The sequence below is a fragment of the Planococcus citri genome, chromosome 3 (assembly GCF_950023065.1).
Source record: "Planococcus citri chromosome 3, ihPlaCitr1.1, whole genome shotgun sequence".
NCBI classification, from domain to species: domain Eukaryota; kingdom Metazoa; phylum Arthropoda; class Insecta; order Hemiptera; family Pseudococcidae; genus Planococcus; species Planococcus citri.
In genome coordinates, this window is record NC_088679.1 from 24,026,936 (window position 1) to 24,053,528 (window position 26,593).

The following is a 26,593-nucleotide window of genomic DNA, read 5'->3' on the forward strand; positions in this document are numbered from 1 at the left end:
GTCAGGGGAGACATCTTGACTCACTTATCTAATACTTACTCGTACATCAAATAGAAATGTATTTTTTTTTCTAGCAGCTGGTTTAAAATACTCAGACATTCAGACTGTCTGAAAAATAGAAGGAAACCCGACCGAAATAATATCACGTGTCAAGGTATAAATGAATATCAATAAAATATGCATGCAATAGATTCAACGTATAGTTGATGCATTATTGTCAGAAGAGAGTTTTGAAGTACCATAAACATTCGCTTTAATTTTTTATGTTTTCTTACAGTTTGAATTTTATGTCATTTTTATTTCCTGTCTATTGTTCGACTTGATCATTTTTAATGTGCATAGCATACTATTGGTCTTCGTCTTGGTCTGAGAGAAGTATGTTTTTTGTAGGTACGCGAATGTAGAAAATAAGAATCGTTGAGGGGAAGGAAAAATATGAGTTTTTATTCAATTTTTAATAGGGTAATTGCTGAACAGTTGCAATTATTTTTATTAATTATTTCAGTGAATAATTTCATGGAAAAAAGGAAAGGGGCCTTTAATGAGATATTTGTAGTTCTATCGCCCATGATTATGCAAACCATCTACTGTGAGATTTTGAAATTTTATAGAGATGAGAATTTTTACCACCTGCTGTGAGATATCTGCACGTTCCTCTTATTGAAATCTTATTCCTTATCTGTTATGCCTCTTATTGTAGCTCATTGTGCTTGAATTTTAAATTGTATCAGAATTCATTTTCCTCCATCAACTCTCTTAGTATGATTAGTTGTTTTGTTGGTGAGGGTTATGTGATGGAGTATTTTCAGTTCCCAAACGTTTCCTTCAAGTACTTTTTCCCCGATTGGAAAAACCTCGAATTTTCAATTTTTCGAACGACCAATTTCTCGAATCCATTTTCTCCTAGGTAACTTCGTTTCCTCGAATGCACAAAAAAGAAGAAAAAGATCATTTTTTGCCAACATTGCGAGAAAATCGTATTTTTCTGAATTGAAATTATAAAAAAAGATCCATTTGTTGTTGAAATTATCAGAATGGCTGGTTCTTTTTTTGGAAAAATTGACAAAAAAATCTCAATTTTTTCCTGAATTGAGAAAGTCACGTTATTTTCATCTCAAACATTTTTTTTTGTTGTGAAAAGTTGAGATTTTTTATGAAAAATGAAGGGAAAAAAATGTTGCAAAAATTTCCTAATACCAAATTTTGTTTTTGCTGCAAAATAATCATTTTTTTTCGTCAAAATTGAAATAAAATCAGGTTTTTATTAAAATGACAAAAAAATCTCAGAATTATCAAAATTATTACTTTTTTTGTGAAAATTGTCAAGAAGTCTTATTTTTTGCCGAAATTCAGAGAATATTGCAGTTTTTTTCACAAAGAAATACGAGTACCTTTGTTTTATTTTTGTGTAAAATTCAGTATTTTATTGAAATTGGCAAAAATATCTTATTCGTTTGGTCTGAACTGCAAACAAATCCTACTTTTTATTGGAACCGTTAAAAATGTCGTTTTTCTTGTTTGTTTTTATTTTTTCATTATAGTCATGATTTTTTGCCACAATAGCAGAAAGTAGCTTTTTTTTATGCAACCAACCTAAATTTTCGGATACCAAGTCTTGTTTTTGTTACAAAATGATTGCTTTATTTGTTTAATAAATTTGTTTTTAGTTCAAATTACCACAAGAGTTTATTTTTTTGCCAAAATTGCGAAAAATCTCGTTGCGAAATTTTACCAGAAAGTCTGCTTTTTTCTGTTGAAATTCCATAAAGATATTTTTTTCTTGTGATTGCCTGAAAGTCTCACTGCTTGTTTGCCTAAACCAAAAAACTCCTAATTCTTCAACAAATTGCAGGAGAACTAGTTTTTTTGTTGAAGTTTTGTTGCGTTACTAAAAATGAAAGAAATTATTGCATTTCATTGAGTTCAGTTCTTGAGAAGAATTCATTAGGTGGGCCGGTTGTTATATTAAAATTCGTAAAAGGTCATTGAGGTGATGCCAGTCGAGAATGATGGATTTGGAAAATTGTCCCAGAATTTGAATCATTTTTTTATGGCAATATTAGTCCAAGAGCTATACCACTGTGATTGGGCCGAAATAACTGAAAGCTGGGGATGGTCTCAAAAGTTAGTATACATACCCCTATTTTGAAAACACTTGGTCTGCCGATCCGCAGCTGCTGCTTTAAAGGCTCAGTCAGGGCTTGTACTCGGTTACTTTTTAAGTAACCAAGTTACTAAAGTTACTAATAGTAACTTTTGGTTACTTTTTAAAAATTTTGGTTACTAAAAGTTACTTTTTCCGAGTTTTTTTCACAAATTTCCTTTTTCTTCTTTCAAAATTTTACCCAGAAGAACTCTTTTTCTTTTCATCAAAAATGATGCTGTTTTACCTCTCAGGAATTGTGAATTTTCAAAAGCTTTTGCCCTCGCTTCGCTCGGGCTTTTATTCATATTTCTATGAATATGCATACGTAATAATCTCCTGAAAAATTGAAAATTTTGAAGCCAAGAAAATCAACTTTTTACTTACATTATCAGGAATGACGTTGTTTTACGTCTCATATGTATTATCAATTTTCGCAGCTTTCGCCCTCGCTTTGCTCGGGCGTTTACTCATTTTTACACTTAACAAAGAGGTACTTAGGTATAATGTAATTTTCTGAAAACTTTTAAAATTTGAAAGTTTTGAAGCCACGAAAATCAACTTCTTGCTTGAAAAATGAGGTTGTTTTATGTTTCGAATCATAACTTTTTCGCAGCTTTCGCCCTCGCTTCGCTCGGGCAGATATGAATTCTACTGCTACAATTTTCAAACATTTCCTAAAATGGAAAAATGAACTCGACAAATTCCAAAAACATAATGTAATCAATATCTGACCAATTATTTGGAAAAATCATGTTGGGGGGAGGGGGTAGAGTAAACGTTGGGAAAATTTAGCGTGAAAAGTTGGGAGAATTTCAGTCTCCCCCCTCCCCTCCAACACATCGCTTCATCAGACCTCTGAAAATAAAATGTAGTAGTTTAAAGTTTTGTATGGATCAGAGTTTTTCAGTCACCTCACCTCTATTTTTTGCATTGAAAATTTTTTTGGTCACTTTTTTGGTTACTTTTTGGTTACTTTTTGGTTACTTTTTCCAGCTTTTTTGGTTACTAAAGTTACTTTTTTTGAGAAAAATTTGAGTACAAGCCCTGCTCAGTGAAAGCTCGAAATTTCAAAATTTTTCTGAACTTTCAGCTGAGAAAACTGATGCTAAAATTGGTTCCTAATTATAGCATTTTTCGCGCTGAATCCGAATATATCGGTCTGCCGACCCATAAGTGCCGCCAAAGCCCCGCCAGACTGGGTCAAAAGGGGAACAAATTTGACAATTTCATGTTTTTGAGCTAAATTCTCATAAAAAGCTACAAAATCGACTTGAAAATCGACTTGAAAATTATTTTCAAGCAGTTTAACGGAATGCTCTAAGGCTGAGATGATTTTTAGGCACCAACATTTTTCAAAATTTTCGTTTGGGGGGGGGGTGGGCATGAGGGGAGTGTTAATGTATTCAGCAAATATGACCTTGTGATATATCAAAATATTTGTTTTTTGGGTCGTAGAATTCATTTATAGCAATATTTTTCACATTGGAGGGCAATACGGTCAAAAAACATATATTTTGATATATCACAAAGCCATATTTGCTGAATTCATTAATACTCCCCTCTTGCCCCACCCTCCAAAAAACGAAAGTTTTGAAAAATTTTGACGCCTAAAAATCATCTTAGCCATAGAGCATTCCGTTAAACTGCTTGAAAATAATTTTTAGCCCGATTTTGTAGCTTTTTATGAGAATTTAGCTCAAAAACATAAAATTTGTCAAATTTGCTCCCCTTTTGACCCAGTCTGGCAGGGCTTTGGCGGCACTTATGGGTCGGCAGACCGATATATTTGGATTCAGCGCGGAAAATGCTATAATTAGGCACCAATTTTAGCCATCAGTTTTCTCAGCTGAAAGTTCAGAAAAATTTTGAACTTTCGAGCTTTCACTGAGCTTTAAAGCAGCAGCTGCGGATCGGCAGACCATGTGTTTTCAAAATAAGGGTATGTATACTAACTTTTGAGACCATCCCCAGCTTTCAGTTATTTCGGCCCAATCGCAGTGGTATAGTTCTTGGACTATATCAATCAATTTTTTTGAGCATGGGTAAGACTAATTTTGTTGTTAAAACTTCAAAATTTCGTGGCCTTTCAACAATCTCCCACGATTCGTGTTCCTTCATAGCATTCAACTCTTCAACCATAGCTTTCTTCCAATGACACCAATCTTTACTTTTTCTAGCTTCGTTTACAGTTTTCGGATTCTTATCTAAAAATTCAGTCATGTTAAAAACGAAATTACAATCATCTTGAATGACCACATTCTCAATATTACTTCGATCAACCGTACTCGTACTTGTATTCTTGATTTTACAAGGAAAAATGAAGATTTATGGAAACTTTAAAGAACTTTTATTTAAACTTATTTAATAACAATTAACAAGTGAAGTTATCTGCTTGAAAATATAATCTCGAATGACGAACCAAAACATAATAATTACAATTTTAAAATTTAGAAAACAATTCCGAAAAACGCAGCCGAATATTAATAACGTTATCGATGACACGTAACCGAATATATTTAGTTTCTGTTTCTATAAATCAACACCTCCCCCCGAAACTAAATATCCTAAACAATTTCAATTTATCACCGCGAATAATATACAGACGAAATTTAAAAAAAAAAAATAATTAAAAATACATTGTATTCTACATGGAGTATAACTCCGCATCACCGTTTCATATTTTTCAGCACCACTAACTTTGACTCCTTTACTCCAATACCTTCTTTGCCAAACAATACCATCAATACTAATCGATCTCATCCAACCAGCAAAAATAAAAACCATCATCAACCAATACTTCACCTTTCCAAAAATAAAACTATTCTTCAATTCGATGTTCTAAATGAATTTTTCATGCAGACTTAGAATGAGCGATTTCAAATCAGTTTTTTCCAATGTTGGTTCTGATCCAGAATGAATTTTATTTTTAAGTGGCGATTTAGCATTTTTTGGTGATGTTTTGAATTGAGTGTTTTGGTAGCGATATGATTTCATTTCTTCCTAATGAATCAAAAATCTTGGAAATAGCTTCAAAAAGTTGAGGATCTTGTCCGAAATCGATACACGAAAAAAGAAAAATCTCATCAAGAGGTTTCTGAATTTTACCATTTGCAGTACTTATTCCTGATCCACAAAACTGATTTTTTGTCGATGTACTGAACACCCATTTCCTTTATATCAATCAATCAATTCGGTGCGAAAACCACGGTTGGCACCTTTATTTCTAGTCGGCAAACTCACAAGGGGAAAAAAACTAAAAGAAGAGGTGAACATCCAAAAACGTCGTCAATTCTCGACAATTTGGCGCATTGCACGGGTGTTCTCAACATCCGTACTGCACGTATAAAAAGCCATCCCTTCAACTCGGTCGTAATATCGGATGTAATAAAAAATTCATTTTCGAATTTAAGAAAAAAAAAAGTTGATTTTACTCGTTTATATGAAAACTAACAATGAAGACAAACGGAACGAGTCAGAGTTCAATAAAAGTTTTCATTCGAGCAACTTCTTTCTATATGTATTGAAAAGTTAAGACGTACTTCTTTTACCCCTGAAAAAAATTTCGTTGTGTGTTGGGAAAGTTGAAGAAAAAAAAAGGCGACCAAAGCGTGCGTAGGAGAGACGCGAAGAAAAAACGTCGAAGAAGACGAACGAACGAAAAAAAAAAAAAAAAGTAACACTCGTCAGTTTGTAAGTGAATGTAATTTATTTAAAATATTCGAAGGACTAGGATTTTTTTACGCGTAGAGTAGAAGCCGAATACGAAATCTCGCCAAGAGTAATAGTCTTCCGTTTTATTTGAAAATTGAACAATTTTCTTTGAAATGGTAAATCTTATACTATACACTTTCTCATCCGTGCGCTACGTCTACATGGGTTTCCTTTCCATTTGCACTCCCCTTTCTTCCTCACCACCTCAACTCGACCATACTCCGGGTCGTTGCAACTTTGAAAAAATATCGAATAAGAATTGACAATCATTATGCCAAGTGAGGCTGCGAATTCAGTTTTTTAAATAATTGAACGTTTCGCATTATTGGAAAGAGAAAAATTTAATAAGATAGGGCTATATAGGGATGCTCGTTTAAGTGATCGCTGCTTATACGGCTGTGCAGTGTGCACGCCTGCACGGTGCTTCGTATTTTCGTTTGTGTATAATATATTTCATCGTTCTATATACTCCTGCGTCGAACACCTAGCAGCGACGACTTTTTCGCCAAACATTTTAATATTTTTCAATATCCCGTTAACGCCACATCAATGGTTTTCAAACGCGAATTCAGGTCGTCGTCAGATCCCCATGACTTCCGTTATTACGTATACATGCCTATGGAGCTGCGGTAATCACACATTCAACTTTTCAACTAACACTCACAGTATATTGGCAAAATTCTCCGAAGAATATTTCGGTTATTTGCAAAAATCTTCCTACTCGAAAGCTAAATGCTGATCGTACACGATAAAGTAAAATAATAATATCGCATAACTTTTTTTACTTTTACCCCAACCTATCATTCTTATTCCCCTCCAACCGCGTAGGTTTACATTTTTTTTACTCCCACATCGTAAATAATCGACGACAATTTTCAAATCTTTTTTTTTCCTTCTCATTACAATATCGTGGTATTTTTGGCAGGATTTTTTTCTTTGATACTATTTGCGAAGTTTTAATCTCCAGAAAGTCCCTCGGTGGCGTAGTAGGTAGAGCCGCGGACCTCCGTTCAAGAGGTACCCGGTTCAAACCCAGCTACAGAGGCAAGCTTGTGCGTGTAATTAAAAAATCGTTCGTGCAATTATCAACATTACACGCCAAGTACCGGGGGACTACCAGTTTAGCCGAGCTAACAGATAATGCACGCCATCTGTTAGCAGAATCAAAAAGCTGAAACTGGTTCGAGCGTCTATAGAGGTCAACACTGAGGAGCTCAGGGTCTCTAAACTACCCGGCTAGCTCCAAGGTGCTTGTGTAGATGTCACTAGAAAGCAACGGGAAACTACTAGTGGAAGCTCGAAACAACGTCGATTCCCCAGAATAATCGCAGTGGCAATAGGCATTCGCCTCACCCTGTAAGGGTACCACAAAAATGCGATTTCCAATGTCCTGTAAAGGACAAGGAACCACGACGACGACGAATCTCCAGAACGTTCGTTGGTATTGGTAGTTATTCTGTTTAACTATTTAAAACGAGCACCAATCAATATACGAGATGGAGAAAAGAAAATGTGAACTTCGTATCGGCTCGATGATTATTCGGAAAACATTTTTTTCTCACATTTAGATACACTTTTTTCGTTCGTTTTTTATTTTTCCAAAAATGCGAAACATTCGAACGTCACGCGATCCATCATGAACTCTACTGGAACAAAATTTTTCAATTTTTTTCAATCACTGCTTCAGTCACGCGTGAATTTTACATTTTCCGGGGTGTCTGACAAAGTAAGAGAATGAAATTTCGTTACATTTTTTCGTGCCTTGGAAAACTTGAATAGCTTTCAAAATTTTGAATGTGCTTAGATCTTCAATGTAGAGGTATGTTTTCGAAAACTGGAAAACAATAATTTAATTTCGGATAAAAATTTATCTGATATGGCCACATCTTTTCACCTGCATTTTTGATGTAAAAGTATTTCTGCAAAAAAATCAAATTTATTCGAATACCTATGAAAAAAAAACATAAAAGCATAATTATCCAAGAATTTGAAAGAAGAAAAAATGAATCAAATGCTCGACAAACCATGAAATGTAAAGAAAACTTGATAGCTCTTTATCGAAATGAGAAATAAATTCAGAACGAGCCCTCAGAAGTTTTTTTTTCTTGCAGAATATACTTGAAAAAATTTTTGTCATTGCATCAAATGAAAAAATGAACTTGCGAGGCCTGTTCGTGAATCGAAAAAAAAATAGAATAAACCAATTTCACGATGAATTACTCAAAAAAAAAAATACCAGCCACATTCTCTGGCAAAATAGAAAACAATAAAATGAATTAACTGAGGAGATACCTGAAGTAAGAATTTTTTTTTCAACTTGACTAACTTTGAGCTAGATCGAAAGAACATGTAAAAATGTGTGGTAATACTGGTAATGAAGTACAAAAACTGGAGGAAAATCTAAACGTGACCAAATCGACCTGGAACGTTGAAATTCTGTATGTTTTACCTGTCCCCTTTTTGATCATCTCTGCGTAATCGATCGGAAACTAAGTACATATTTGTATTTTGAGCAGTGCTGGAACCTTCAGCGAATTGTCTCAAGGATGAAATTTTCACAAGATTTTATCCCAATGAACTTGGGTGAAATTCACTATGCAAAAAAAATCACTGAGGTCCGTCGAAAAATTATGGCCAAGTGATCTCATACCAATTTACATTTTGTTGCTAGTTAAATTGTCCACATATTTGCTTGATAAAATTTATTTTTTCTTTGAACAAAAAAAAAATGACTGCAACAACTTGTGACGAAAATTAAAATTTTTCAGGTCAACGTTTTCTCTAGCGAGAGCTCCCAGTTTCAAAAATTTCAAAAAATGTTCATGCTTCGTAAAAAGTTTCAATTTTTTTTGTTTGGTTCGAGTGATCTTCTGATGCCAAAATGAGCAAACTAATTTTGAGAACTCCTCAACTTGACAAAAATGCACGTTGTGCTTTCAAGCCCAGTCAGATAGCAAAAAAATTGAGTGAACTCGGACATAATTGCTGCCAAAGGTTTCTTTTTGCGAATGTTGTCTAGGATGGTATGGTGAACAACATACTAAAAATCCCCCCCCCCTTCAGTGGATCATTCAAACGCCCAAAATCAGTTTTTTGTCATAAACTTCTGAAATATCAACTTTTGAATAAAATGAGTTCGGTAATTATTAAATCTTCTCTCAAATACCTATCAAATGATATATCAACCAACTCCGTAGTCTGAACAAAGTGACGTTATTTTAATAATTTTACATTTTATGACTTTGAGACTTGGAACTTGTTCTAATTGATCAAATAAAGTCAAACTTTGGGGATGGGATTCTTTTGGGTCCTAGAGTTGACCTCTAGAGTGGGAAGGGTCAAATTTGAAAATTATAGAAAGGTCATTTTTTCGGAGGGGCATAATATGGCCCCATTGGTCCCAAATGGATGAAAATGGTCCAAAATCATATAATTGATCAGTACCCCAATTGTGACCTGCATATTCAAATTTCAGCTTTCTAGGTCATCCCCATTCCTTTCAAGGAGGAAAAAAACGAAAATAGGGGTAAAATAAGGGGGATTCCGCCTTAAAAGAAGAGGGGATGACCTAGAAAACTGAAATTTGAATATGCTGATCACAATTGGGGTGGGTATAGGTACTGATCAATAATATGATTTTGGACCATTTTCATCCATTTGGGACCAATGGGACCATATTATGCCCCTCCGAAAAATGACCTTTCTATAATTTTCAAATTTGACCCCCCCCCCCCACTCTAGGGGCCAACTTTAATGGTAACTCCGCCGCCGTATTTGCAACATTGGCTTGAAATCAATCACAAAAACGATTTCGCTTAGGGAGATCATCAGGCACCAGTTCGTGCATAGTTGGTTGACACATGCGATAAGGTGTCAATACTGTCAGTCTTGCTGCTGGAAGTTCTCGACGTACAGTGTCACGCGCAAACTCTGTTTCTCTGGCTATTCATCTTGCAGACACACCAGGCTCGTTCTGTGCGCGCTCTACGATGTCTTGTCGATCTTCATCTGTCAGCACATGCGGCCTCCCGGAGCGAGGCTCGTCCTCAAGCGTGTACGAGGACCTGAATCAGTCAATGGTTCTCTTTATTGATGATTGACTCGGCGGCGGTCGACCAGGGATTTTTTTTTTTGAAATTTCGAATAACTGTTGTAGGAGAATTAGTTTTAAAATACTCCTCGACGATACATGCTCGTTATTCTAGTGTGAGATGAGGGTTCGCCATTTTTACGTTCGTGCTTGAAAATCCACCAAATAGAAATTTTTAATTTTTGGATTGGGCCAGAACATTTTTTTAAAGAGTGCACTGCCGAGAAGACTTCATATGTTTATTATGTATTTGGGTCTTGGCTACTCAAAAAAAAAACCATCCCATTCATCTCCGAATGAAAACATTTTTTCTACTTAGCAATTTTTGAGTTCCGGAACTTTTAAGTCACCCTGTATTATGACAAAAAACTGATTTTTGGGCGCTTTGATCCACCGTGGGGGGGGGGGAGTTCCAGGACTAGAGGTGAGGGATTTTGGTAAGTTGTTCACCACACCATTCTAGACAATATTCGCAACAAAAAAACCTATGGTCTCATATTATGTCTTGGTCAAATCGTATTTTAACTGGGCTACTTTATAATGGGCCCACACGTGATGATATGGCAGGACTGAAGACATTGAAAGATCCCCCGAAACAGGAAAAAAATAAAAAACAAATTGAATAACTGTGATGTTTTCAGCTTTGACCTTTCACTAGGCGACTTGAAAATTGACCCAGAAAAGAAAGTTTTGCCTAGCTCATGTCTCATTAAAGTCATTTTTCGGCCTGGCTTCATCAAATTTTGAAAAAAATTCAGAAACGATTCCCCCTTCCTTGTAAAATGATTTATCGACTATCTCTAAAATTGAAGACGCTATGGGTAGATTTATATTTTTGAGTTGAACAAGCTACCATTTTTTTGGTAAAACTAATTCTTAAATGAACTTTCTTCACTTCAGAAATGGCGTGTGAAGTTGAAAAAACATCCATTACTTTCTAATGTACGTAAAATAGCTATCTAAATTCACATTTCCGATAGGATTCTCCACAATTCTCAAGCTGCTATGTTGAGGAGGGAAATTTTTCGAATTTTCCATTAATTTTTTCCCAGCCTAATACCGGCCGTGAAAAGGTAACTTTTTACCGAATTCTGTTGGAAATTTTCTTAATAGAAACTTGATTTCGTCGTAGCTATACTTTTTCACTCTCGTTTCGCGGTACACTTCTGAGAGCGAAAAAAAAAGTTTAGTCGAGAAATAAATCATTTGAAATTCCTGTGTACTAAGTATGTTTAATGAGTTGGTAACGGTTCAATGAGTTAATGCCATTTATATAAGATTATACGTTAACTCGTGCCTGAGAATACGTAATTTTTTAAATTATCTCCGAAGTCACGGACGCGCGAATGAATGTCGTAGTAAAGAGTATACTACTTACAAACTGGGTAAACTACATAAAACAGTATGGTACTACCAACTACCACTCCGTGCAACGATCGAAAATAAGTTACCGGTGTTGTGTGGCTTTTTTCCATTTCATTTCTTATTCCTTTGCTGATACCTTGTTTCATATTATAGAATATCCGTATCGTGTAAAGTTTGATACTTTATTTTACCGGGGTATTTACGATTAGAATTATTCGAGTTTTAATTTCATTTTGTGTAACTCGAAAGCTAAATGTTGTAGATTACTCGTATTACCTATTATTTGCATGGGTTGACATTTGAGTACCTCAATTATTGTACGAAGTGCTACCGCCCGCAAATTATTTCTATGCCTAATGCATACATATCGAACGCCTCTATATTACATTGATACGTCAAGTTATTATATCGAGTGTGTCTGCCGGTGTAACGCTTATTATTGATTTCCATCTTGAAATGCTGCTATAAGCGAAACACTACCTATAGGTAGGTATATAAGCAAGTTTGTACTTACTGACAACGTGCATATGCGATCCCACCACTTGAGTATGGAAATAAGGTGCATCTGTGGAAACTTCGCATCTGTATTTGCCACTCAGCTCCCAGTGTACTTCTCGTAGTGTTACTTTGGTTGGACCTGATTGACTAATCTGTAAAAATTGAACAGAAATAGTGTTATGAAGTGGTATTTTGTGAACCCAAGTTTATTCATCTGAACTAAGAAATGGAGAAAATGAAAATTGATTCAGATTTCCTTCAATGTGGCCCTCAGCCTCAGTATAGCGCCAATGCACTAAAGTTGTGTGGAATTTTTGTTGAAATGGTCGTAGTTGGGTAACAATATGATAACGAATGACAACAATAGGTTTGTTAGAGCGCTCCAAATTTCCGGAGATAGCCAGCCACTAGATTTTAACCAAATTTTACACAGATCTTCGTTTTGAGCTTTAGATCATTCAGAAAGCTCGTTTTTGGATTTGAAGGAGAGACCTGCGACTTGATGAATCAAACAGGAGACATTTCGAAACAAATATTGATTTTTTCACTCTAAATCACTTTTAGAATTGTTTTGAGAAGTTGAAAATTTTTGAATCATTTTTTGGAGCAATTTTATTATTTGAAAATGTTTTTTTTTTTCTCGAGTAGGAATTATGCGTTTTTCATGCCAACACATCAAAAGGTATCATTACTGAAACTGTGGGGAGTTTTTGACGATTTTTTGAAGTTGGCAAGAGTGGCCAAAACAGTCAGTTTCAAAAATGATCTTGATGTTTTGGTATAATCAACGTGTCATATTCGAGAAAAAAGTATTTACAAATTTCAAAACTCGAAATGTCTCATGAACGATTTGCGAATTCTGAACTATGAAGCCAAAAAAAAAAAAACAAGATTCGTTTTTAAAATGCCTCCCCTCCTTCAGGGGCTTCCGCCCTCCTCGAGCAAGAATTTTTTGTAACGACTTTTCAACGCTGACTTGAAAGTCAACTCCTTGGCATTTGGTCAAAATATTTTTTTCTCTAAAAATGTTTTCCACACGTTGTTATTGTTCATCGATTTCGTTAATTATGCCGTCTTATACGAAATTTCATGGACCAAAAATTCATTCCGATTTTGGGATTCAAAATCAAAATGTATGTACTTTTTACCGACAAATGTAGCGGAAACTTTGAGGATGTAACATTGTACCTAGCTGTGATTTCCACTTTTTAACGATTTTCGTAATTCGCTGATTTTTTTCAAATTTTCAGAAGTCTGACATAACCTCAAAAAATCAACATTTTCCTCATAGAGTTTTCAAGGTCTGACATAATTTCAGAGAATCGAGGTTTTCCGAAGTAAGCCTCATACCGATTGGTCAGTTTTCTTCGAAGTTTTTTAAAATTCTGCCAGAATGTCAGAAAGTCGAGTCGGTGTTTGTAGAAATCGCGATAGATTTCCTTCCCAGTTTTTGAAAGTCTGTCATAATGTTGGAGAGTGAACTGATTTCCCCCCCAATTTTCAGTAATTTGCCATTTATGTATTTTCAGTTTCCGAAAATCTGACTTGAATGACATAATCTTCGAGACAATTTCGACAATTCAGCAGGATACGTTTGGTAATACATATCTCAACAAAGATCAACGATAACAAATTTTTTATGTACACACATTTATGATGAACCCAAATAATGAAATTTTGATAATCAATAAATATCTGATGCATAGATATTGGATTTTTTTCAAAAAAAATGGATAATGGAGCACAGGGAAAGAACGATGTAAGTGGTATTTTGCAAATTTTACAGGAGAGCGTTTTAAAGATTGAAATGTTTCTCAGTTTCAAGATAATTATTATTTTGCGTGAGCTTTGTTTCAGATATATTCCTAAAGTCTATTAGAACAATTCTGAGCATGAAAATATCATTCACGATTTATCAAAATACAATGAGAGCATTATTAAACTAACGCGCAAGCAACGTTTTGCTCCGAAAACCACTTACTTACATCGTTCTTTCCCTGTACGCGACCCACTTACGTCATTCTTTCCCTGAAAACAGCCAGGTTATGTCGTTCTTTCCCTGTATTTGTTTTTTATGCAATTTTCAAGTCGTCATTCTGAGTGAAATAGAACAAATATTCATTTTTCAGAAACATTGGGTGGAAGTGCTTAGCTCAATGAATAAAATACAACCGAGAAAAAATAAATAAAAAATTTATGTTATAATTTTTTTTCGCCTCAAACTTTCAATTTTTCATCCCTTACAATTTTTTGTTTTTTAAGTAAAATAGTGCCGATAAAAATACTTTCAACATAAACTACGTACACTACATGAAAGAGCATTCCTCAATGAACAAAATTTCACTAAAAAAAAAAATTGAAAAAAATCAAGTTACATCGTTCTTTCCCTGTGCTCCTCAATATGTTCTTCGAGCAAAGAATTTTTTCACGATTTTCAAGATGTTGTCGTCCAGGGTGTCCACAAGACTGGAAAACCTGGAAAAGTCAGGGAATTTGGTCGGTCTGGAAAAGTCAGGGAAATGTCAGGGAATTTCGTAATTTTCACGCAAAATCCCTGGAATTTTGAAAAGATGATCAATTGTAAATTTTGGATAAGGACCTGTGATGCAAGAAAAACGTCATTTTTAACTTCTCGAAAGACACATTTTCAAAAGCTTGTTTTCTTTTCTTTTTCAAAGGCCAGATGACCATTTCTGGATAATAAAAATCAAGTTCTGAAACCAAAAAAATATGAACTCACAAAAAAAAACATCGTTTTTACAAATATGCATCTCGAAATACAAATTTACAGGAGCTTTCGCCCTCGCTTGGGCTTGTTCTGTTTTCTTTGTCAAAATCAACTTCCTTTGAAAAAAACATAATTCAAATTCTAAAATTTTAAAAGTCAAAAAAAACCCATTTACTTGTCTTCACATGAAAAAACCTCGTTTTTATGCCTCTCGAAATGCAAATTTTCAGAAGCTTTCGCTCGAGCCTGTTCTCGTTTCTTTTTTCAAAGTAACTTCTTTCAAAAAAACATCATTCCAATATTAAAATTTAAGAAATCAAAAAATGAACTCTTGCATTAAAAAACCTCGTTTTTAGGCATCTCGAAGTGAAAATTTTCAAAAGTTGTAGCCCTCGCTTCGCTCGGGCCAATTTGTTTCTCATTTTCAAATGAACAAATTTCATATTTTCTGGCCTCCAAAAATCCAAAAAACAAAAGAAAAATTTGTATAAGTCATATGAATATTGTATAAATTGGTCAAAATTGATGCATGTTTTATTTATTTATTTTTAATTTAAAAAGTTAATAATCGAAGTCTGGCTGTTTCTATAGCCGAAAAAGTATCTAGTTCGAAGAGGAGCTTATGAAATAAAAATTACCCCCCCCCCCAATTCCTCTTTAATTAAAGTGTGGAGTAAGCATAGAAAATAAAAAAAAATGTCTGGAAAAATGGAAAAATTGTTCTGGAAAACCTGGAAAAGTCAGGGAAAATCATTTCCAGAAATGAGTGGACACCCTGTCGTCTGTAAAAGGGCTACATTTTGTATGAATTTGGGAAAATTGAAAAAAAATTGCAAAAAAAGATATTACCTATGATTTAAAATTTTCTTTACAGAGAAAACCTTACATCCATTTTTGTTCCCAAATTGCTACAACTTTTTTCGAAAAAAAAAAAGATCCTCCGTTGGGGTTTTTGATATTTGAAAAGGTCAATTTTAGAATTTGAGGTTGATGATAAAGTGCAGGAGAACTAGAAAAAATATGATACTGATTGTGGAATGAAGCGTCGAAAATTTTTCAACCATAGATACAACACCGATTTCGAAAAACCTACCTATTTAAATGATATCCTTGACCCATAGCATTTTCGAGTGGACGAACAAAAAAATGTCATCATGATGCTGACATTGATTCAAAATTCTGAATTTCAAGTTCCTTCAATTTTGAAGATCGACAATTTGTTATACCTAATAACATTTTTTTTGGTTTGTCTGACTCGATTCACGGTCATTTTCCCGAATCCGAAATCCCGAATGGGATATTTCCCGAATACCATTATCCCGAAGTCGTTTTCCCGAATCCTTTGTTTCCCGAATCCTGAAAAAAATTTCTTTTAAAAATTTGAATTTTTTAAATTCAAAAATACTGTGGTATGACAAAAAATTTCAAAGAACAATGTTATGAGCCAAAGTTCTGAGGTGCATGTGGACAGATTGCTCAGGTCCTTTTAATACAACTGAAGCATGTTTTCAAACTGCACTAAGTCCATTTTCAAGGTTTCGGAGGTTGCAACGCCATCTACATAACATGAAGTCACAGCCCAAAATGACTGATTTTTTGATATATTGTGTCCAAGGGTCTTGGTTACAACATATCAAAAAATCAGTCAATTTCGATCATTTCTACGTTTCCAAACTGTACTAAGTAACATGAATTTCGTATCAATATTTTTTGGACTTGGTGCAGTTTGGAAACGTATGCTTTAACTATATTTCTGCCTTCGTCAAAGAAGTTGGTGATACATCGAGCTCTACAATGTTTTGATCGGACTCACGTAAGAGGCAATCCCAATATACATATTCTATTGTTACTCTGATCTGGCTTTGAGCGGTGGTAGACATACCCGTCTATTACCAGTTGTGTGTCTATTAGTGTAGCTGCCATTTTACAGTATGATACCTTCATTTCGAGTGCATGACCGTGGTAAACACATTTTCCATAGAAAATAAATATATGTATTCGGGATAAAGACATTCGGGAAAGTGGTCATTCGGGATTTTGGGCCTCGGGAAAACGGATTCGGGAAATATCCTATTCGGGAAACGTCCATTCGGGGTATGGGATTCGGGATTTCGGGTGTGAACCGTCTCACTCTATTGTGCACTATAATAGGGGGTATGCTGGTCCGCCATTTTCTTGTGAAAGCGATTTTTTTATCAGTCAGAAACTATGACATTTACAAAAAGTTTACGAGAGTCCTTTTCTGTAAAAAATGAAAAAATATGATCAAGTATGCAAAAATTTTGAAATTTCATGCTGTGGAACTTGAAAAATCTGAAAAAATAGCAATACAAAAAACTACCACAATTTTTTATTTTTTCAAAATCTCAAGTTTTACTTGAAAAGTCGAGATTTTTGTATAATTGGCCATATTTTTTCATTTTCTACAAAAAAGGACTTGTAAGATTTTTGTAGATGTTACAGTTTTCGACTTATGAAAAATTTGCTTTTGCAAGAGAATTTTGGACCAGCATAACACCCCCTGTTCACTCGAGTACTGTGGATGGATTAGGGATATCATTTAAAAGATATAAACATTTTCTATTTTTGAAGAATTTTTCAAAATACATATGTATGTAAGTGCATTTCTAGTTACATATGCAGTGCGCATAACGCCATTCAAATAAGTTAGGCAATCTACTAATAACGTTTTCTGTTCCTTTTTTCGAATCGTACCTGTGTTGAAATATCTCTGACGTGTGACGTTTCATTCAACTCCTCATATTTCTCTCATTTGAGGTTTTAAAACATGAGGTACCTATGAAATAAATTCTTCATGAATGAAGGACATTTTTGGTGAGCTTTTTCCTGCAAAATTACGGGGAAAAAGATGCACATTGCCATGAGTCATGATCCATGATTTCTAATTCCTTATTCCAATTATTGTTTCCCCTGGAAATTATGAGATATTTAATTCGAGTCGTTTTAAGAAGTTTCCCATCTCTTGAGTGGGCATTGAAGATGGTTTTCTTTTGCGAACTTAGCAATCCATTTCTCAACACCATTCTCGTATTCGTACAATCCAACAAAGCACATCAATTTTACTGTAGCTTGGTTTTAAAAAAAAATGGGGGAAAAAATATAAGCAATAAAACAAATACCTACCTATCGCCTCAATATTTGCAAATCATATAAAATCCGGTTTACATTGCAAAAATAAAATTAATTATAAAAAAAGTACTCGATTATCGCAAATACAGGCAGATTGGAAAAATAAATTTTTACGAGCGAAATAAATACGCAGAAATTTTATTCGGTACGGTAAACGTGATTATTCCGAGGATTGGTTCGTAGCAGCAGAAATTTAACATTTTGCAATAAAAGCCGAAAACTACGTATTTGTCGGACGAATATCCGTACAATGCCGCTTATTTCGATTTTATTTCACCGACTATAGGATTCGGATTGGCGATATGGAGGTTTTTTTTTTTCGTTAAGAATTAAACCTAATAGAAAAATTGGAAATTCTATTTTTATACATTCCGGGTATTTGAAATAGATATAGAGCACGTGTAAAACTTTGGTAAAATTCGTTTTTTCTTCTTCTTTGCTCTCGAGATGTCCTCGCTACAGCATATTTTCGATTTGAAATTTTAAATCGACCAAATAAAAATTAGGATTTGAACGTAATCTTGTTGGGTATTTCTTACCGAGTTTTTCGTTGTTGGTTGAAATAAGGGTTCGAGTGTGGAATTAGTCTGGGTTTATTTTTACATTTTTCAGGGTCGAGGATATTTCGAAATTTTTTTTTTTGAGAAATTTTCAATTCTCAAGTATATATTGAGCTACGAGTACATATAATCGTTTGAAATTTTCATTCCAAGAGTAGGTGGCAGATTAAGTTTTTGGATTTATGCTTCTATATAATTTTTGGTGAAATCGAACTGTGAATAATTTATAGGTAAAACTATTACGTATAATGAAGTAAAATACTTACATCGACATTAATTCCAAGCATTGGAAAGACTTTAATATGTGGTAATTCTTTTGGTACATATCTATAAAATTCTTGCCTTCCTTTATACCATTTAACACTATACAAATCATCACCTTCTAAATCATATGTACAAGTCATGACGACGGTTTCGCCGGGGGTAACTGCAGCCGGAATATCAACCACAACATCTCGTAAGCTTTCAATCACTGTAAACAAACAAAAAAATACATAAATTTACCTCGGGTATTGAAGCACACCAACGCCACATCTTCTTCTATACAGAGCATTAAAACTTAATAAAAGTGAAATGAAAAAATAAGTACGAAGAAAACACCCAAGTTCAAACTAAAATATGTTTTAAAAGCTTTCGGTTACTGAACCGAAAACAGCTGCCTTTGACGTTGAATGTAAATATGAAAGGAATTAATCGCGTAAGATTTTAAGTTTCACCAACTTCTCTCAACAGGTTAATGTTTAACTTTTTGGATATACAAACGGGGCGAGCGAACGTTTGTTGAGAGCAGCTGTTTTGAGGCTGAACGAAGGATGAAGGGCAAAGGTTATACTGAAAAAACCAAAAACCACTGTTACGTTTAAAAGGATGATTTACTTGTTAATTGAAACGAGAATATATCAAAAGAGGCGCATGTACGAGTACGCTAGCTGTTTTTTCCTATATACCTAAAGGCCTTTTTCAGCCTTTTTAAACAGTGTAGGTATATAGTTTTGTACGAGTACATTATCACCTCAACCGTTGCAGATTTGGTAATGAATTTAGTCGACGTGGTGTACATTACCTCTTATCGTCGAGTTTAAATTTACCGAGCCATTGATTGACGCTGACGCGCTGCTCGTGGTGTTCGTACGTTAAGTGAAATAGCATCGGGTAGCGTTTAATTTATCAAGTTTTAATAGCGAAATCATCTAGGCTGATGTAGCGGTTTTATAAGATTGTACAAGGCGTCGTATTATGCTAAAAGTAGGCATAGGTACTTATACTTATGCCTGAAAGTTACTCCGATTTATGAAATTTACCGGGAAAATTTGTTCGACGGTTGTGGAGTTAAATGTGAATTTCGTTCGAGTGATAGGCCTTGAAGTTAATTTGCTTCATCGTGGGTGTGTTGAATATTACCACTATTAGCAAAATTAAAATCTATGCTGATATTTTGAAGCGTTTATTAAAATGAGATGAGATTGAAAAATGTATCTGATGTTGAGAAGCATTTTTCAATTTTTTGTGCATTTTTGAGAAATTAAGTGAGTTCAAGTCAGAAATGGGATAATTATGAGAATTTCACCAAAGTATGGCTCTAGAAAGCTGATATTTGGTTTGTACCCATTCAATTTTTGACATGTTGAGTCGGTTGGACGAGGCTTCAAACTGTTCTGATCAGTTCAGGAGCCTCCAGCAGATTCATGAAAGTTGAAATAATTTTCACTAAATTGTGCCTAATGATATTGAAGTTGGAAAACAAGAATTCACTTCATGCCTTTATTTCAACATGCTGAGTCGATTGAAGGTGGTTTCATACGTTCTGGAGCCTCCAACCGTATTTTGAAAAATACCTATTTTCAAATTGTGCCATAAAAACTGTCCGAAATATCTTCGGTTCTTAAAAACCAAATTTGTGCTAGGTGGTGACCTATTTGACTGAATGAACGCCATTTTCCCAAAATAGTTTTTTGCCAGTTCGAAATCTTACAGAGGGTGTCTGTGAGTGGATATTAAAACTTCAGATTTGGATATTATAACCGGGTACGACTTGGAAAAAAGGTTATTATGGACAAGTTGCTCATCTTTGAAATTTAAGAGGCCACTTGAGCTTTGAAAAAAGGAGAAAAACGTTTTACATTGCACCCGTCCCGTAAGTGTACCATAACTGACGTAATTTTAGGGATGTAGGAAGCCATTAACAGCATACTGTATTGTCTAGCTCTAGAGCTGGACAATATCAATACTTTCCGGCTCTAGAGCTGGACAATACTGATAAATTATGTTCAGTAGTTCTGAATTTTACATTGCACCGCTCCAAAATACTATTCCCGTTTCTTCGCTTTCGCTACTTGACATTTTAGAAACAATTATGAAATGAAACAAATCATAAGAAACGTTAGAAAGAAACAAAATCGTTGGAAAGTGATTTATCCCGCAGTTATGACACGATAAATAAGAAACAGAAGATACCACCATGAAATTTTGTGTAAACAACAAATTAGTAACCATGTATTTCTTTTAGAGATTCATTTCGCTCAAGACTATAAAGAATTCCAGCTTTCTATAATTGATTTTTAAATATACTATTTCGGATTCCGTCAGCTAAAATCACGTCAGTTATTTTACATTTAACGGGACGAATGAACGTTTTTAACCGGGGGGGGGGGGGGGGGATAATTCTTCGTAAAATGGGCAGATGTTGTCGTTTTGCCTAACGTTAAAATTGAAGGGGCTTGAAATATTTTGAAAGAAAAAATTCCGAAAAACCAGTTTGTGGCCTCAGGAATGGGGGAAGGGTAGTAATTTGAAAAATGAACAAATTTTGTCAGTATACATTTTTGCCCAACTTCGTAATTGAAGAGGTCGGTAGTATTTCACAAGAAAATATACATACTTATTTTGAAAGAAACGAATATTTCTAGCACCTTCAATTTCAAAGTTCGACAAAATTCATAATGACAAAATTTGTTCATTTTCCAAAGTAGTTTTTTTTTCCATTCCGAAGGTCAGAAACACGTTTCTCTCAATGTTTTCTTTTTAAAATATTTCTAGCCCCTTCTATTTCAAAGTTGAGCTAAAATTCATTATTGCAAAGTTGGTTGATGTTCCAAAGTACTACCTACTCCCAAGGTCAAAAACACGTTTTCTCAATTTTTTTCAAAGCTCGGTTGCCCCTTAAATTTCAAAGATAGGCAACTCGTCCATGTAACGTTTTTTTTCAAGTTGTACCCAGTTATATGTAATATCCAAATCCGAAGTTTTGACTTCTGCTCACCAGACACTCTGTATACGTGTACCTACTTCTATAGTGATTTCACGATTGAAAATTAGATAGATCGACTGATTATGGCTTTAGGCTGTTTTGAAGATTCTATATATATAGCAACTTTTTGAAAATCCCAGATTTTTCAATAATGCTGTATCATCTGTGGAAATGAAAACTTCAGCTTCAGAATCGTTTTTTTTTTCGTTGTGTTGTTCATCCTCTTATGTATGTTGTTCCTTTGGGTTGAAAAAAATATTTTTGCGATCATTTTTCAAAAACTTTATTTTTAGAGGTGGTGCATCGAATATTACAAAACCTCACCAAAGGCATAAAAACAATCACTGATTACTGTATTACTGACTCAATCAAATTCAATAGGTTAATTTCACGATCTTTTTTAGAAGCAATATTCAATCAAAATGCAGTACAAACGATATTATTCCATAAATAACATAATCTCGAAAAGGAACCTCGATTTTTTTCACCTATAATTACCCAAAATCTCGCTTTTTGATTTAAAAATTGAAAAAAGGTACCTCGTTTTTGACCAAAAATTGCAATTGATTATCATTTTTTGCCTAAAATTCTTGAAAAGTCCTGTTTATTGCTCAATTTCGTAGCATTGATTCTCGCCTATAATTAATTGTGAAAAATTGTTTTTTTCAAAAATTGACGAAAATCTGTACCCTTTTTTCCAAAAAATTACAACATATGTTGAGTTTTTTTTTCTAAAATTTTCCAAGTCTCGCTTTTCTGCAAAAAAATGCCAATAGTTTTACTTTTTCATCAACAAATTCAAAGAAAAATTTCTTTTTTTTTCATAAAAATTGCGGATAAGTAGGTATTACTTTTACCTGTATGATTGCCAAAAAGCCTGCTTTTTATTGTCTTGAGATAAAATTGACAAAAATTCTCTCCGTTTGGAAAAATTGCAAAATCTTGCTTTTTTAACAGAAACTGTAAAAAATTATCTACAGACCGTGAGTTGCGAAAACGATTCGCTTTTTCACAAAGATTACCAGGGTGTCTAACAGGTACTGCAGGTACATACTGCAAGTACTGTAAAAGTACTGCATTGAAATCCTCGGTACTGCAAGTACTGCAAAGTACTGCATTTTGCCTGAAAAGTACTGTATTTTTTCTCAGAATCATTGATTTAAAATTTTGTTAAAACCTCAAAATGAATTAATTGGTGAAAATTAAAAAAAAAAATGTTCATTTTGTACCTCAAAAGATGGCAACACTTGTTAAATCAATACTTGTAAAAATTTTATTAGAGCGTCGGATTCCAGAGATAGAGCGGTAGAGCGTGTTATCGACAAATTCCAACCGGTTCAAAAATATTTTTTTCTTGGGGGGAGGGGGGTCGGTGTAAGCGGAATAAAAAAAAATGAGGTAATGCAAAAGGTACTGTAAAAGTACTGCATTTCTTCGGAGAGATTTTGTTAGACACCCTGATTACTAAGAAATGAAATAATTTATAAAAATGGCTATCCTTTGCTAAAATTATTGAATCAGTGTTTTTTGTTGAAAACAATCGCTTTTCAGCTAGATACCGTTAATCATTTTCATTTTTTTGCCAGAAACTGATGAAAAATTCTCGTCCAAGTTTTACTTTTTTTTGGTCAGAAATTGCCAAAAAGTCTCGCTTTTTTATCAAAAAGTTGCGAAGTATAGTTCATTCACTCATTACGTATTTGCGTAATGTTTTTTTTTGCGATTTTTTGCATGCATCACATTATCATGTTTCGCTCTCGTTTGTTACTTTTTCAAGTTTTTGATAATTCACCATAAAGTTTAAAAACGAACTTAAGTACTTGAAATTTTGTTTCGTTCAAATCGGCACAGTATCGTTTCAATAAAGTTCCCTTGTGAAAAGTTATACTTCAGAAATATTAGAGTCAGCGCTTGAAATTTTCAAAATGTGTAATTTAACACAGATTTGGTGTAATTTTCCAAAGCAAATAAGTTATATGGTAGATTCTCTGGCATGATGACCTATTACTGAAATCAGTGGTGCTATTTTTTTTACGTATGAATTTTCCAAGTTCTATCACAAATTCAAGCTTTGCTTTTTAGAGAAGTTCACAGATACAAATAGGTAGGCGAGTACTTGATTGTCAAAATGCTGCTTGTGAGTTTGAGTTGTTAATCATACAGGTTATCATTTTCATACGTAATAAAGATAGGTACTCAATTTTACTCCATTATTGACCCAAATTTATCTTGCGAATTGCAATTGAAATTTTTTTACCAAAATAATGTAGGTAGGTCTACTTTGAGGTATGCAGACAGTGATGACAAGCAATTCCAGTCTCTAGCATCATATGAGATACGATTAAAGTTTCGAAAATGGTGAACTAAAATTCGATTTTGCAAACGTACAATCATTAAAATTCCAGCACAAAGTATCGACTATAGAGCCCAAAAATTAGAAACTTCAGAAACACGACATTCGTTTTACGTACCTACATGAAACGTCTCGACGACACATACCTAATTCTCCAGGGAGCATTTCAGCTTACGTGAAAAAACCGAGCGCGTGTCTGAGAAAAAAAATCGCCTCTCATCTTCTACGAGGCGTGAAGATCGGACGAGCCCTTGAATTTGAAATTTTGAGCAATTTTCACCCATGCAAACCGACGTCTATCGTAGATATAAGTTTACGATATGATATATCACGTCGTCGTCGGGATAGCTACCTGCCTCTCAGAAAATTACGTATCGAAAAAAAAAAAGAGGGAAAAGATATACCTTGAAAATTACTTTCGAAGGAAGCCGTGATGAAATTTTCGGAAATTATTTTCACGATTAATACGACGAATTAGAATAAGAAAATAAAGCGAGCGAGCGAACGAACGAACGAACGTTACAGAACGGCAGAGCAGAGTTGCAAGAAAAATGAGGACGAAATGATAAATGACCTATCTTTACTCGCTAATATTTCGGTATTTCAATTTTTCCCCGCTTGTTTTTCTTCTTCCACTTTATGTCAGTATGCTGTTTTTTTCTTTCGCCAACGTTAACGTAATTTTTATACTCGAAAACTTAATTAAACCGATAGAAATGTTTGATTAGAATGAATACCCTACCTAACTCTATTATGCGATGATGAGTGAGGTAATGCTGATAATACTTTGTTAATTGATTGAATTTCACTAACCGGATTAATTCTCGTTTATTTTCCTTCCGTCTTTCGTATAGTAGACTTAGATCGGTGTAATTTTCCATTCGAAAATGGTACCCTATACTAGTTCATATGGTTCCCCCTTTTTCTGCTCTTGTATGCGAAATAAAGAGCTAATATAGGTACCTTCTACAATGTCTACGATATGTAGGTAAGGTATAGTGTGTATTGAATGCATCTCAGCGAAAAGCTTTTATTATCATATCTTCGTTACACGACTTCGTATTGGTTTATCTTGTTGGTTCTTGTTTTTCGTCTTTGTTTCAATATACCTACCTAGACCTACCCTACCCACCCACGTTTATACATTCGTAGCCTACGATATTCGAACTGTTTTGTAAATTGCCTATATACAGCTCCTCCTATGGTGTCCCGAAACAGAATATGCCTAATTCATCGATTTTATTAGGACACGAAATCAAATTTTGGAGAAGTTAATGAGAATTCAGAGCGCGCATCGGTAACCGAATAAATTAGAAACCGCAGCTAATTTTCGTGTTTCTGGCGCTTTACACAATACCAGCGTGACATGTACATGCATTTATAATCGCGTCGATCGGCGAAGAACAATAATCCAGTTAAAGCCCACGTTAAATGGTTTACATTCGTTTTAGTTTTGCCGAATTTAATTCGAAGCTTCATTCATATTTCTTATTTTTAGCCCGAATGGATTATGTGGCTGTGAACATCCTGGTTCCTGGAAACCTTTTTATAGTTGAGCTGAAATATTTCAAGAGGTGGTGAAGGTGGAAAAAGTTACCATGGTACGCTTCATGTGGTCAGTAACAATTTCAGCTCGAGATGAAGATTATTATTAATCGATATCGAATGTAAGAATGCGAACTCTATGTTATTTTTGATGCTTTTCCAGGGCTTTTAACGGTCCTGCAAGTCCCAGAGTTGTTTGCTTTTTATCACTTTTCATCAGAAAGTCTCGCTTTTTTCCAATCAGACTTCAAATTTTCAATTCATTTCTCGTTTTTCTGAACTTAGATAAAAATTTTGTTGGAAAGGGTCCATTTTTCTCATTTTTTTTTAGACTTTGAATAATTAAGCCTACACATTTTTTGAAAGCTTTTGTCTTTTGGAACATGGCGATGATGGTGAAATGTCTGTCTAATGGTCTAGTTGTGAAATTTCAAGTTTGATCAAAATCGGTTCAACCGTTCCTGTGAAATTGAATTTTTCAATGAATTTGTGTGCCAAGTCATTACTTGAGTAGGTACTCGTATGTGAAAAATCCGCCTGAGGTGAATTTGCAAATAAAATTTAATTTCTCAGTAACGGCTGAATCGATTTTGATCAAATTTGAAATTTCACAACTACGCTACTTGCCAGACATTTCGTCATCACCATCAAGTTCCAAAAGTTCAAAGCTTCCATGTTTATTGAGAGACAAAATTTTTTTTCGACATTCTTCACTTTTAAATGATTACCCTGATGAACGACTGAACTGATTTTCATGAAACTTGAAGTATCATAAGTCCATCTCCATTCCTATGATGCCGGACTTTCACCATGATCCAAAAGTTTGTAGTTTTCGTGCGTAATCGCAAACAAAATCGAACTTTTTGTAATTTTCATGGGGTGACTTTGCACAAAATTTATTAAAAATTGAATTTATCAGGATCGACTGAAGCAATTTTGATCGAATTTTAAATTTCACAACTAGACTACTAGCCGCACATTTCACAAAACCAACAGTGAAACTTACAAGTAATATCTTCTCCTATTAGGTTTAAATTTCGAGTTACTTGTTTCCATTTTGGAATGCAAACTGTTTTTGATCGGTGTCCAGACAGTGTATGATTCCATAGCACCCCGTGTTTATCATCATCAAGTTCCAAAAGCTCAAAACTTCCAAGTTAATCGAGCGAAAAAAATGTTTTTCAACATTTTTTAAAACTC

The 26,593-nt window shown here is 34.3% G+C and overlaps 1 protein-coding gene across 2 annotated transcripts in view; it reads right to left on the reverse strand.

Annotated features, from left to right (window-relative positions):
- LOC135839312 (uncharacterized) overlaps positions 1-26,593 on the reverse strand; it is a 226,154-nt gene that overhangs the window by 38,344 nt on the left and 161,217 nt on the right. For both annotated transcript variants that reach the window (XM_065355296.1, XM_065355298.1), the window contains exons 2-3: positions 18,515-18,720; positions 11,827-11,962 (exon numbers count right to left, since the gene is read on the reverse strand). In XM_065355296.1, coding sequence (XP_065211368.1) covers positions 11,827-11,962; positions 18,515-18,720 — 342 coding nt within the window. The remainder of the gene's footprint in view (positions 1-11,826; positions 11,963-18,514; positions 18,721-26,593) is intronic.